At 42.5% G+C, this 14,183-nt stretch overlaps 1 protein-coding gene across 1 annotated transcript in view; it reads right to left on the reverse strand.

The window, feature by feature from the left end:
- The window catches only part of tmem178bb (transmembrane protein 178Bb), a 140,001-nt gene extending 132,702 nt beyond the window's left edge, over positions 1-7,299 (reverse strand). Inside the window, exon 1 of the mRNA XM_085769991.1 lies at positions 6,777-7,299. Within this exon, the coding sequence (XP_085626117.1) occupies positions 6,777-7,203 (427 nt within the window). The 5' untranslated portion in view covers positions 7,204-7,299. The remainder of the gene's footprint in view (positions 1-6,776) is intronic.
- Positions 7,300-14,183: the final 6,884 nt, after the last annotated feature.

The raw sequence follows: 14,183 nt of genomic DNA on the forward strand, positions 1-14,183 counted from the left end.
GACTGAGAGATGTGGACAACAACAAAGAAAGAACAAAAAGAAAACGAACACCCATAGAGAGACAACATCCAGTAACACCACTCTGATCTATAATATGCACACACAACGCTACAGACAATTAGCCGGCGGGCCGAACAGAGTCCATCGTTTTAACTGTCACTATAATCAAACCTCAAAAACAATGATGTGCTCCCAGCTAACTCCCACTAATAGCCATCTAGCAGCAAGTCAAAGCAGAAGTGAAGGGAGCCGCCCCACCCACACTCAGCCTCTTCCCCGCGCCTATTAGAGGAGCAGCCTTGCCGGCAGCAGGCTCTTTGGCAGGGGCCCTATGAGGCAACTTTAGTCTCCCGTAGTGTCTAATTTAGCCCTCCCCATGATACAGGGCCCCCCGGGGAGCAGGGTAATCCAATCCGTGGATTCTCCCTGTTCTTTCTGCATGGATGGGGACCGTGAATGTCTTGATCAGGTCCTGAAAAGCCCTCTTTTACCTCAGCAGATGGTGCAAGATGAGGAGGCTTCAGCCCCTCCACCTCTCCTCTCCCACTCCCTCCCACTCCTCACTGTAATCCTCTCTTCTCCTGACATCCTCAACAAGCCGTCCTCGGCTTTGTCACTTTCTTCTCATCCTCTGTCTCAAACCACATTCCAGGCTGGTGTCTCTCAGCTGTTGATTTTATATTTTCTCTCTCTCCCTCGAGGAGGTCTCTCCTTGTGACGGACAGCATGAGAAAGTGAGCTGTCTCTTCAAACATGGGTGGTGGGGTTAAATACATTGCCCAGCCAGGGCATCAGAACCCAAGCCAACTGTTTGTGGATTATCAACATGAGCTGTATGGTGAATGAGCAGCAACAATTAGACGCTGGTATGTACGTGACCTATTCACACGAGAGGATGACTGCACAAAAATCCACATGTTCACTAGAGGAGATGGAAGAGATCAATACAGCAGAGTATCACAATATTTTGTGAGGCAATATTGTGACACTACATAGACACCAAGTATTCATCTGCTATTAGCTGACTTCCTGACTGTGGTAAAGGTAAAGGTAAAGGTAAAGGTACTTTATTAGTCACATATACAGCTAGTACAGTGAAATTCTTTCTCTGCATTTAACCCATCCCTGAGGAGCAGTGTGCAGCCGCGGTGCAGCGCCCGGGGACCAACTCCAGATTATGAGCCAGTGCCTTTGGTCAGGGGCACTGACTGGAGGATTAACCTAGCCGACATGTTTTTAGTGTTGGTCAGTCTGTCTGCTTGACAAGCCACTTTTGAATAGAGAATAAAAGTGATTTATGTGACATGAACTTTTTCTTATCTGTTGACAAGGTTTTCCTTTCAGGACATGATTTGCAGTGGCAAAAAGAAAATAAATAATGCATCATGATATGTAATTGCAATACTCAGGTTGTCGTACATTTTTAAAATCTCATTAAAGGTGACATATTATGGAAATATCACTTCTTGAAGGCTCTTTAGCATATATTTGGGTGTTTGTCTTGCCTTCTGGCTCCCAAAATGTGAGAATTGACAATACATCTGCAATTTCCAGGCTCCCTAGGTTGAAATCCATGTGGTTTTATGAACTGTTCCCTCAGTTGACTTGCAGTTAGGATTCAAATTTGCACCCCTACCTGGGAACGGTAGAAGGGGCGGGGCAAGCAGTGGCTCATTTGTATTTAAAGGGACAGGCTCTGAAACCAGCCGTTCTGAAGGATGAAAAGAGCTGTGAAAAGAGCTGTGATGTTTGATCCTTGAGGTATTTTAACCAAAGCATGTCACAGACATGTCTTTAAGACACCTGGGAACTATTTTAATTTGTGGAATAGGGGGCATAATATGTCTCCTTTAATATTCTATCATTACTTATATATCGTGATAATATCGTATATGGGGCCTGTAGTCATTCCCACCCTTGTGTTCGCAGAAAGCATGTATTCTATATTTATTATTATAGTTAATAAAGATCAATACACATGGAAGCGACACTGTGTATATAGTTAAGTTGCCTGTAAGTCTCTATAGCGACTTAAACTGAAACAAATCTTTGTATTTCACCTTATAGTTCTGTATTATTGTAAAATGCACTCCGGGCCATTTCATGTCATTTCTTATTTCCTCATTGCGATTGTGATCTGACTCAGGGTTGCAGTTAAAATGTTTATTTCTGCATTTCACTTTCACTGAAAAGATACATACGCTCGGGGCGTCTCTGTAGCACAATATTGCTAATGTGATTATATTTTGCTGCTGAGTGAGTAGCCTACCTACAGTGAGTATTTTATAGTTCCTCACTAGAGGGAAAGTGCATTCGTTGGGGACTATTTACAACAGCGGATGAATCCACATTTGGTTGCTCGATTGGGTATGTAGGCCAGAAAGACGTACGGTATGTGTATGAATGATTCAAAATAAAGTCCACTAAGTTCACAGTGATGAATAATGTATCACCCACTCCAACAGTGTGGTCCATTAATGTGTTTTTAATAGTTTTTGGACAATAGCGGAGCTCCATGACCCAGAGGAATAATCAGGCTTTGGATAGACACACACAATGCTTGTGATGCATTCATTGTGGGTTTTGTTTTTTTTCATGGGACTTGTTTAGACAACCCAACCCACTCTGTCTTCACAAGCACTCGCATTATTCTCATACTGTAACAGACAAACTCATTAAAATGGAGGCTGTGGTGTTTTGCGTCGACCTGTTGACACTGTTTCTCTCCCAAACTCTCCTGTTTCCATAAATCTACATAAAGACGTTATGCAAGAAGACACCTATGAGCTGAGGGGAAGAAACGGATGCTGCTGATCTGGTCAAACACATGGCAGAGAGATGGATGAGCTCGCCCAGATTAGAGTTTTTGAATTGTTAAACGTGAAGTTGTATGTGAAGGTGAATCAGGACTGATCTGTGTAGAGCATTAGGATGAGCACTTTTTTTGGGGGGATTATGATTCATTCCTGACAAATAACAACAATGTTCATGTTTATTTATGTGAAAAGAGAAAAAAGAATTATGTTTTTCAGATGAACAGTAAGTGAGTCATCCGGGTTTAGATATGTAGCTAATGACTGCATGGACGGATCCTTCATGTGTCATGAGCACACAGGAGAATGTGGAGTCATTATGAAACAGCAGGCCACAATCATCCCGTGTGTGTGTGTGTGTGTGTGTGATTTGATTTTGGAGATTAAATGGAATAAAAGTGAAAAACAGCATGTGGGTGGGTGGGGTGGGGGCACTCTGGTACTTTTCTCTGACCTTTCACCTCCCAAAATCCCGGAAAGATGAAAATGATGTTCTTTCTACAATGCATGTTAGCCTCCACAGAGCTTAACATTAGCTGTTAATGAAAACGACTGTAAATATGAAGGAGTGGTGTCATCGTGTAGTAGTAGTAGTGGAAGAGGCAGGTAGAAACAGTAGGGACTTAAAGCAGTAACTGCAGCCGTATGCATTTAAAGCTGTTGCATTGTGGTGGAAATAAAAGATCATTAAGCAACATTCATCTCATGGCTGTAGATATCACCTCTCTGAGCTCTGAAGGTTGCTATAATCTCTTAAAATGTCCTGAGAGAGCTTGATATTTGCTTTAGAGACCATTTAATATCAGATGAAGAGGTTGTGCGTAGCTTCAGCACCACGGACAGCGCCATGGTTTCAATACAAGACATGGCACAGAGAATCTGGGGGCTGGAGAGGGAGGATGGCAGCTGATTTATGTAGGAATAAATTGAAAAAATAAGCAAATATCATTCATCTTTAATCCATAAAACTATTAATGGTATAATTGGATACAACAAAACACTAACTATGCCTTTCTCCCACCTTACCGGAAATCAAGTCAAGACCAAGACCAAACCAATGCAAGACCATTACTATACTCAGTACCAGTCCAGTACAGATGATTATCATGTGGCTTGATATTCACATTATCCCTCAGCTAAAAAGAAAATCTGTTTTTCTATAAAATCTATACCATATTTACAAAAGGTTGGATTGAACAGAAGGACACAGCACACAATCTGCTGAAGTCTCCCACTTTTGACTCTGGTGCAACCAGGTTTTTCAGATAATAGTCACATAAGTATACTTCTGTAGAACAATTTTATATATCTTAAAGTTATTGAACTACATTACATAACCAAAGTGAGTGAGTGACAGAGAGACACTCACTGCAGCTGGTCTTGAGAAAAAATCCAGAGTCCAACACGGTCGAGATTGAGACAAATTGTAGTCGATTCTGAGACACGACCAAGACCTTGAAAATGTCTTCAGACCAAGACCGGTCGTGAGTAGGACAACACTACCATAAAAGTCCCTTGTTTTTATTCCCTATAGCAGCTGAAGTGGAAGCAGTACGTGGGTAGTAGTAGTAAAAGGTGTGGCCGTAGCTATAGCGGTAGAAGTACGCAGCTGTAACTGTGGCCGCAGCAGATTAAAAAGTAGTAGCACAAGTAGGATAGGTACACGTAACAGCAGTAGCACTGGCAGAAGATGCAGGTTTAGGAGTTGTAGTTGCACCAGTGATAGGGCAGAAGGTGCAACAGTGGTTCTAGCAGTAGAAATAGGTGTAATAGATAGTAGATGTAGACACTATATGCTGGCTAGTAGTAGTAATAGTAGTAGAGGCTAAATTAGTAACAGCAGCAGTAGTAGAAGGAGGTAGAGCTGTCGAAGCAATCGAAGTAGAAGTAGTAGAAGACATAGCAGCTGTAGCACAGTAGGAATATTATGAACAAAGGCATTAGCTGTAGTAATGGTAGTAGCAGCAGTCAGTGCAGAACAATAAACATATTGCAAAAGACTGTGAGGAAAACATGAATTAGAGACAAAATCCCTATCCACCCTGTAGTAACACTGGGTTTTTCGTGGTAAATTCATGCAAAACTGCTGATGCGCGTTCCCGTCGGGGGCAGTTTTTCGGCAAGCAGTCTGTGCATTTGCCTTGAAAACAACTCTGTCTCGTAACGTTCCGTTATTATCTCATAGTGTGGTGAATGTGCAGGTCACAACTTGTCCACCAGAGCGTTTTGGAGTTGTTGGATTCTGTATTTGATGAGTTTGATGAGGGGAAACCAAGAAATTCCACGAGCCTTCGTAGCGTAGCTCTGAGCAGCTCGCGGCTCTGCTCCACCGATCTAAAAACAGCTTGCACCGACAATTAAAGGTAACAAACCTAACTGCTATGACTATAGCGATTATGGCAATGGGCCAATTTGCCAAAATGTTGAACTATCATTTAAAAGTTCTATATCATTCATGCAAGCTTAGGGCAGCAGTGGAATTATAAGTAGTAGTTACTATAGGAGAGCTGAAATGGTAAATACAGGTGGGTGCATGTGTTGTTGTTGGCTGCTGGGTGTCCCTGCATCATGAACCTGCAGCCGTGAGTGTGAGCTTTAAGTGCCGACATTAGATCACGCTGTAGAGCACAAGGAAGAAAAAAAAAAAACTGTTAATCCCCATAATGTTGTTCTTATTGACCCCCTCGGTGTGAAGTTGAGCGTTCAGATGCGCGGCGATGACAAAGCACGCTCCTGCTTCTTTTTTTTTTCCACATGCTGATGGGTTAGCGGAGAGGAGCTGGAATAGATCACACGCCCCTCTATGGAGGCATTCATCTGATCACTGAACACACTGACTGTGAGCTGCCCATTACTGCAGATGGTAGGCCATCAAGGCCATTGAGGCATTCTCAAAGGAAGCCACAGCTGCAACACACACATGCACGCACACAGATGTATTCAGAGTATACACACACCCTTTCCTCTTCTAGCTTTGACTCAGGCCAGTATTTCCCATCAGAAAGCTCAGCCTCCATCTTTTCTTAACACAGAACCTGCCTTGAAAAACATAAACCTCCTCAAAACAAACCATTAAAGCATCATATTTTTAAATTCTGTGAACCTCGCTGCCCCACAGTAACAGCATTTTCCCCCTGATAAATGGCAGGAACTGTCTACATGCCACTCCTTAAGGTGACAACCTTTGAAATGGGGTCATGCATTACTGCCGCTGCCAGCCATGTCTTAAAAAATGAGCCTGTGTGTCAGAATCTGGTTTTAAGAGGGTGATTTAATCTACCTGCTGTTGCACGATTCCTGGGTATATGACACTGGGGGTGGGAATAAACAAGAGGGCCACAGTTAGCTCTCTCTTTTATTTGCATAGGGACCCATAGTATAAAGTCTGTCTACACAAACATGGATCCCTGGAAACCGATACACTCCCAGGAAATGATTATGTCATTATGTGCAGGAGCAGGGGTCGAGCGAGCACCACTTAAACTACAAGAGAGCGACAATCAAGACCTATGAAAACAGAGGGGGAACATGCACGCACTGGTTTTTTTTCCCAGAATCGTAATTAACATGCACCTCTTCTCTTCTGCAAAAAAAAAAAAAAAAAAAGCATGACAACAAGCAGGTCTGCAGCCACAGGACGTCCATCCATCCCTCCTCAACACACACATACACAGCCAGTGACGCCGTACGTGCATGCCTTTAGACAAACATTTGCTCCCTAGCAATAGCAAGGGAAATAGCTCGATGCCCTTGCTCGCCCTTTTGGTCAAATGAACAATCAACACACATGGGAGGAGGAGGAAGAGGAGGAAGGGGGGGGGCAGACTGATTGATTTCTCATAATAAATGTCATGGTGCGTTTACTGTCTGGGATGCACGGTGCTTGTTTCTGCAACAACTTTTGAGTGGATTATTTTTCATTCATTCATTAATTCATTCATTTTCATTCATCCTTCTCCTTACCTTTCCGGATGAGGTCTTCCATTTCTTGGTCAAAGCCCAGCCGGTGACATTTCCTCCACAGCCCCATGTTGGTGGAGTTGTACTGCCTGCTGCACTCATCCGCGGCGCTCATGGCGAACAGCTGCCGCCGATTCCGGGCCAGCAGCAGCTTCTCCTCCCAGCGGGGCAGACCACTACCACTAACACCACTAACACCACCACCACCACTGCTGCCTCCGCTCCGGCTGGCCCGCAGCGGCAGGCTGTTGTTGGGGATGTAGATGAAGCCCGGGTCCTTGCGGCGGCTGGAAAAGCTTCGGCACCGCTCCCTGTACCTCCTGGCGTCGGTCTCGTACCAGTGGTCGGAGCACATCGCCACGGCCAGCATGCCCAGGGCGCACAGAGACAGAGAGAGCCCGGCGTAGAGCAGCAACTTCCCGGCGGCCATGCTCGCTTTCAGGTCAACTCGATCACAGCCGCATCTGCAGCCTCAACAGACGGACAAGCTCCTCTGCGGCTTCTCCTCCAACCCCCCCACCCCCCCAACTACCACCACCACCACCACCTCCTCTTTTTGGCTCAGTTCAGCTCACATCACCTCTGGAGAGCAGCATCGGGATCATCATCAAGAAGGCGACTGTGTGCAAGTTGAATAAAGATGATAATAATAATTGTCTTTAAAAAAAAGGGGGGTAGTTCACAGCAGCACGGCTCGGATCGATAGGCTATATACCCAGACCGATGTATTCCGGTGTTTTCGACCCCCCAAAAAACGTGCCCACGTCCTTCTTCTTATGTGCGCGCGTCGCTGCAGCAGCTCGGCGGAGGTAGAGAGAGGAGAGAAGGAGGAGAGGAGGCTTATCTCATCTCAGCTCCCGGATCCTCAGCATCCATCTGTCTGAGAGCAGGGCGACACCAACACACATACGCACACGCAGACGCATACGCACAGACACGCACACACACCCCGAACACATCAGCACAGCATTCACCGCCAATCAGGCATAACATCTAGACTATAATTCACATAACACCCCCCCTCCTGACTGCATCGACAAAGAGGAGATAGGAGGGGAAAACTGGAGAAACACCTTAGAGGGAATCATCCATCCTATTTATGAATGCAATATCATTCTTAAAAAAAATTAAAAAATAAATAAATAATAATAATCATAATGTCAGGTGTCAGTGTAGTCTTACCTGGGGAGTCCGAGCCGAGCACCGTGCAGTCCAGCAGCAGCAGCAGCAGCAGCAGCGGCGGAGAGTGAGGGATCAGCCGGACTGGTTCGCATCCGCTCACGTCTGCTGGATGACGGCAGCTGCTACAGAGCACAGGCCCGACCGAGGACCAATCACCAGCCTGTCTACAGGAGCACCGTGTTAGCTTACAGGCTACATGGTATTTGACATAACAATCATTTCCTATAACTTATAGCTATTAGTCGCACTATTTTTTTAATAGAAGCAAATCCTAACATTTATATCTGCTCAGTCACACGCGACAAAGGGTAATTAAATGTATGTGTTTTGTGGGCAATTACTTTTAATTTTTAATTCTCACATTACAAACTGGAGATTTTATAATTATATAGGTTTTGTAATATTAAAGATCTGCGTGTTTAATTATATCACTTGATAGTTTCTTCTCAGTGTGAACTACCTAGGTTAGTTCCTACTGGATGAATGAGTCTAGTTGGGTAGAGCAAGGACACGGGGAATATTTGCAATCGTCATACATCACATCACTGCCTTACATCATATCACTCCGCCGACCTGAGCCATCAGTTAGCTACACACAGCGAGGTGGATCATCCGGTGTTACATCTAAATGAAAAAACAGAATACATTCGGGTTTATAGGCCGACTGTGTGTCTGTTCTGTAGTGTAGTGACAATTACTTAAGTGAACCCCAGGAAATAAGATAATGTACAAAATAGATCTTTACAAAAGTACATTAATCTACATAATTATTAATTATGAACTAATAGGCTACACTTAACTCCAGGCCTCATGGAGCAGTGCTGGTCTCAGCCATTTTAAGGCTCTGTGAAGAAGAAGACTACTTTTATTCTTTATAGTGAACTTGGCCTCCTCTATAGGCCTACCCTTATATGGAACAAATATAGCCTAGTTTAGTTAGGCCTTATACATAATGGGTTAAAAATCTGGGAATTGCCATTAAAGTGGCTCACCATACTATACACAGGTTCCCTGAAGGATAAGAAGAAGGCTCAGCAGCGGCTCTATTTCCTGAGGACTCTGAGGAAAGTCCACCTCTCGAAAGAGCTGCTGCTGTCCTTCTACCGCTGCTCTGTGGAGAGCATCCTCTGCCAGGGCATCCTTGTGTGGTTCTGGAGCTGCACGAAAGCCGAGAGGAAGGCGCTACAGAGGGTAATAAAGACGGCACAGTCCATCACCAACACACAACTCCCCGCCCTCGAAGACATCTACAGGTCTCGTTGCCTACAACGGGCAAATAACATAATTAAAGACTCATCACATCCAGGAAACCACCACTTCACACTTTTGCCTTCTGGAAAGCGCTACAGATGCCTGAAGAGTCGCACATCAAGACTCCAGAACAGTTTTTATTCTTGTGCCATTAAAGAACTAAATAGCAGCCTAGAGAACAGATAGGCAACAATGGGTTGTGCAATCCCCAGCGGGCAATATGCAATATCTCTTTTTTTTTTTCTTGTTCCTCTATATGCTTTTATACTAATATTTCATGATGTTTTTATAGGTTTTATGTTTTGTATTTATTCTGTCTTGTATGTGTTGTGTGGTATCACAGCGGAGAAGCAACGTGAATTTCGTTGGAATTCTTTTTTTCAATGACAATAAAGACAATCTAAAATCTAAATCTAAAATCTAAACTCTTTCCATCCTTATTTAATTCATGACTAATAGTATCATCTATACCGTTGCACTAGATATTCATCATGGAGCTGCACTAAATAATATCTTTAAAGGAGCAATAGATCAAGTAACTAATCTAAATTAAAATGTGTCTCTACAGAATATTTTTGCCCCTTCTTAGCTCATTCTTGTGTTTCTTCTGTTTCTCCTCTCTCAACTTGTTTGCAGCAGCAGCAGCACCAGCTGCTCTGAATTTGCTCTGGTAAATCCACAGTTCACCACCTGCTCACCACTAAAGCAGCACACAGACACACTCAGGGACCAGCTGATGAACATTCAGCAGCTATAGAGACAGAGGTTTTCTGAAGAGCTGGTGGAGACCAAATCAGAGGCACAAGAAAGTACATATAAGTAAGATATAGTGAGTGGTATTTTGATGGTGTCTTTCCTGCACATGGCACCATACTCAAGAGCAAAATACTTCATAAATAAACACAATTTATCAATATATTCATTATTCTGGCTAATACTTTACCATTGCATGTTAATTGTCATCATTTCTGTTATTATGTTGAATTGAGGCATATAGAAACCCAAATGTAATTCAGCAGAACACATTATATTAGACAATATAAAATACAGTAACAAATGTGTTACTGCCAAGTAGCTGTGAGGCCAGTTGGCTGCACAACCATGAAGTCAGTATTATTAAATGACCAATGGAGGCTAATTTGATGAACTGCTGCTCTGCTGCGGCTGAAGGGCAGACACCAACTTGAATTCCAGCCCTACTTGTGGCAGAGGTGCCCAGTATTCATTTTGATGTGTGTGTGTGTGTGTGTGTGTGTGTGTGTGTGTGTGTCCCCTCCAGAGTCAGTGCTCCAAGTTTGTGATGGATCATTTGACTTTCAGTGGTTACCATGAGGCGGCCACTCTGCTGCTGTGGATGCTGAGCTGCGGTTTTCTTCGTATCTGGTGCCCTCTGCTGTTAATATATTGTAAAGACAGTGGAAATACACTGATGGCTCCAACTCTAATGTTGTAAAATAATGTAACAAAAGCTGAGCAAAAAACAAAGTGTAACGTGCAAGGAGTGTTGGACAGAATATTGGCATATAGAGGGTGCACGGGAAAAAGCATATAGTTAAATTAAATTCCATAATTTGCAGAATGCAAAGTAAAATAGACATAGTATCCCACTTTTCTGGAGTGGTAGCCTATACAGTATGACTTGAGATCTGCACACACTGCACTATTTCACACAGTAAACCATGATCTACAATACAATCCAGACCAAAGCAGTTGGACAATTACCTATTATTTGTCCTTCAGGCTCTGCTCTGTAGCTTATTCAATTTGTCATAAAAACCATGGACACTACATTAAAGCACCAAGACCCATTTTTACTCTGAGTGGATTCAAGTTGGTTCACGTCAGTATAAACCTGTGAAGCACATAAGACTATCTATGTGTTTTAAGATGATGACACCTTACATCAATCCCTCTATGTTTGAACTAACACCAGTGAGCTTTAATGGATCAACCATGATCACTGCAAACATACTGCGTCCGCTACAGCCTGATTCATTAAAACCAGTGAACTACACACGGTTCTGACATGGAGAAGTCAGTAACAGTGCTACTGTGTGATTTGGGTGTAACTGGAGAGATGTGATCCAGCTCCTTGAAAGACCTGTGGAAAATTGTCAATTGCATGACAAAGACAAATAAGGAAGTTTTTTTGTATGAAGGAGGATGTGCACGGTTGTCACTGTAGCTCAAAATAAAACTGAATTTCGTACCAGTTTTACCGACAGCAGCTCCACAGGCAAAGCAATCTGGGACCTAAACTACTTGAAAACCATATATCAGACATATAGTTGAACCAGTGGTGGCACCAGAGGGAGGGTTCAACAGGTGTTCGGCCTCTCTCTCTCCTCATTTTGCAGAATCCTTGGTTCTGGCAGCTGGCCTGTTCAACTCCCCTATCTGCTGACCACTGGACCCACCTGCCTTGAAGCTACATCTGACCACCATGTAGTCTAGTCTGCACTGAACTTTCACATATGGAGCTCTCTGCTGACCATGGAGGTTGCCCTGGAGCTGCTGAGCAGACATGCTGGTGATCCATCACATCCTTGTTCAAGGTGTTCACCTGACAAGAGCTCCAGCGTTCAGTTTGGCTGGTGGTTTTATGGTCTAATAGCCAAGCAAACAAACTCCATATGTTCTTATCACAAGTTCTAAAAATGATATAAAGCAAGGAATCGAAAAGAATTCAGTTATTAAATTGGGTGTGAAAACTACAATGGATTACACATCAATGGGTTTTGAACATTATATTGCCATACGCATTTCTGCTGCTTAATTTTGTCATAATAATTATAATAAAAATGTTGCAGACACCAATTTATAATACATTTTATGGCAAAAATGTATGCGCACCCAATCCAAAACTAAATAAATTCATATGGAATAGAGACATGGTTTGACAAAGGACTATGCAGGGCAAGAACATCTCCATTAACAATGTTTCCATCAACAGGTGGTTGACCCACACAGCTCAAGTGAAAACCAGTTCCCACAAAGTGTGCACTCATGCAAGAAACTAGAATTACCGCCTCACAGATGTTCCACCTATGGGTTGTATATCCCCTTTTATCCTGACTCACTCATATAAAATATTAATCATTTGTGTGACATTTTGTCACAACATATGTGGGAGGTCTTGAGCAATGTCTAAAACTGTTTTGTAACATCACAACTTGACATTTGACCACCAAAATCTAATAAGTTTGTCCTTGAGATCCAGTGAATGTTTGTTTTAAATTGGAAGAAATCCCTGAATGAGACATCAGGACTTTGACCTTTGATCAGTTTGTTTGTCAGTCAGGAAGTCTGGAAATATTGTGTTCACAAGGCCAAAACCGTGTTTAGTAAGGTCACTGTGACCTGTGACCACCAAAATTGAATCCTTCACCCTAATGCATCCACAATTGTGGTAACAGGCTCTAAGGTCAAACTCAGGTATCTCAGAAAAAAAAATCAATATAATAACTTTCAAACAACATAGCAGTTCAAGTCAATAAACAAAGGTAAAAAGGTCATTCCACTCACTGTGTCTTTGTTCCTGCAAAGATTTGGAGGGAAAGAGCGAGGTCAAAGGTCTGAGGGCGGGGTTATATAACCTTGGGGGTGTGGTGATGCAGGTAGGGTGGAGTAGAGTCATGTGATTTTAACAAGTTTATTAAATATCTGTTCAGGTGAGGTTTATTATCTGTAGGCCTAATCAAATGAAGTGTTAATCAGATAATCAATAATCGATAAACGACTGCTACTGTGGCAACTCTTATGTTTTATTTTCACTATTACCATATTTATTTAGGCTATTATTATCATGAATAATCATGCTGCTATGAGCACTTTGCCCATCACACATAGTATATAACAATCTACATCTTGCCTCATACATGGTTCTGTATTGTCTAAGTGTTGTCTATTGTCTAACTGTGTCTTTCTATGTCTCACCTTTGTATAGTAACTTGTGGTCTGTCTGTGTCATTTTTATATTATGTGTAGGGACTACAGATGGAAATTAGCTGTGAGCTAAATCTGGTGCAACCATCTCTTCATTTTCTTTTTCTGCAAATGATTAATGTAATTGCACACTGTCCCATTAAACTAATAAACTAAACTAATCGCAATTTGAAAAGCCCTAATTTTTGCTCTCCTCGACTGAGCTTCACTTTTGCAACTTTTACGGAAAAACAACAACGACAAGAACAAAACAGTCTTGCTTTTATTTAACTCTGTGGTGACAAACAGCAGCTTCATCAACTTCAATAAGGCTAAATGGGGCTGGAACTGGTTCTTGTTATTTTATTTTTTTTTGTTTTATTTATTTAGGTTTTACCAACTGAAAACACAGGTCTCAATTGGCGGGCTATTCCCACTCCAACATGACGAGTAGAAAGTGTAAAACATTGAGACAAACAAATTGCCAATTACAAAAAAAGACAGAAAAAAACAAAGTAGACACGCACATCACACCAACGAGGGCAGGTGCTGAGTACAAACATTAAGCAAACTAAAAAGAACAAAGGTACTCACGACTATGCAGGACTCTGCGTAATAATTTATTGTGATGTACGTTTCGAGCAATAGGGGTTTGCTCTTCGCCAGACAGTAGAGGATAACTTGAGGATAACATGCAGCTGTCCGCCTCAATAACATGACCTCAATACATCCAAAATATCCTTAGTGCATACAGATAAATTATACATTATGTCACACAATCAGAACATACAAATCAATAACCTATAGCCTACCTCAGACCAAAAAAGAACAATAAGATTACAGAGTGATAAAACAGATGGAACTACAGCAAACATCACCTTAACAAAAAAAGTCTTGCTTGCTTCATTATGGTTTATTGCCATGGTGATGATAAAGTCAAATGAAAGAGTAAATAATACATCACTGTGTAAACAAAGAAAGCCACTGAGGCTCGAAGTTAAATGAGCCGACAGCCATCTGGCAGGCGGAACCTTTGTGCAGTCTGTCAAACCT

The sequence above is a fragment of the Trachurus japonicus genome, chromosome 23, assembly GCF_045865225.1.
Source record: "Trachurus japonicus isolate A0001 chromosome 23, Traja_1.0".
Lineage (NCBI taxonomy): Eukaryota > Metazoa > Chordata > Actinopteri > Carangiformes > Carangidae > Trachurus > Trachurus japonicus.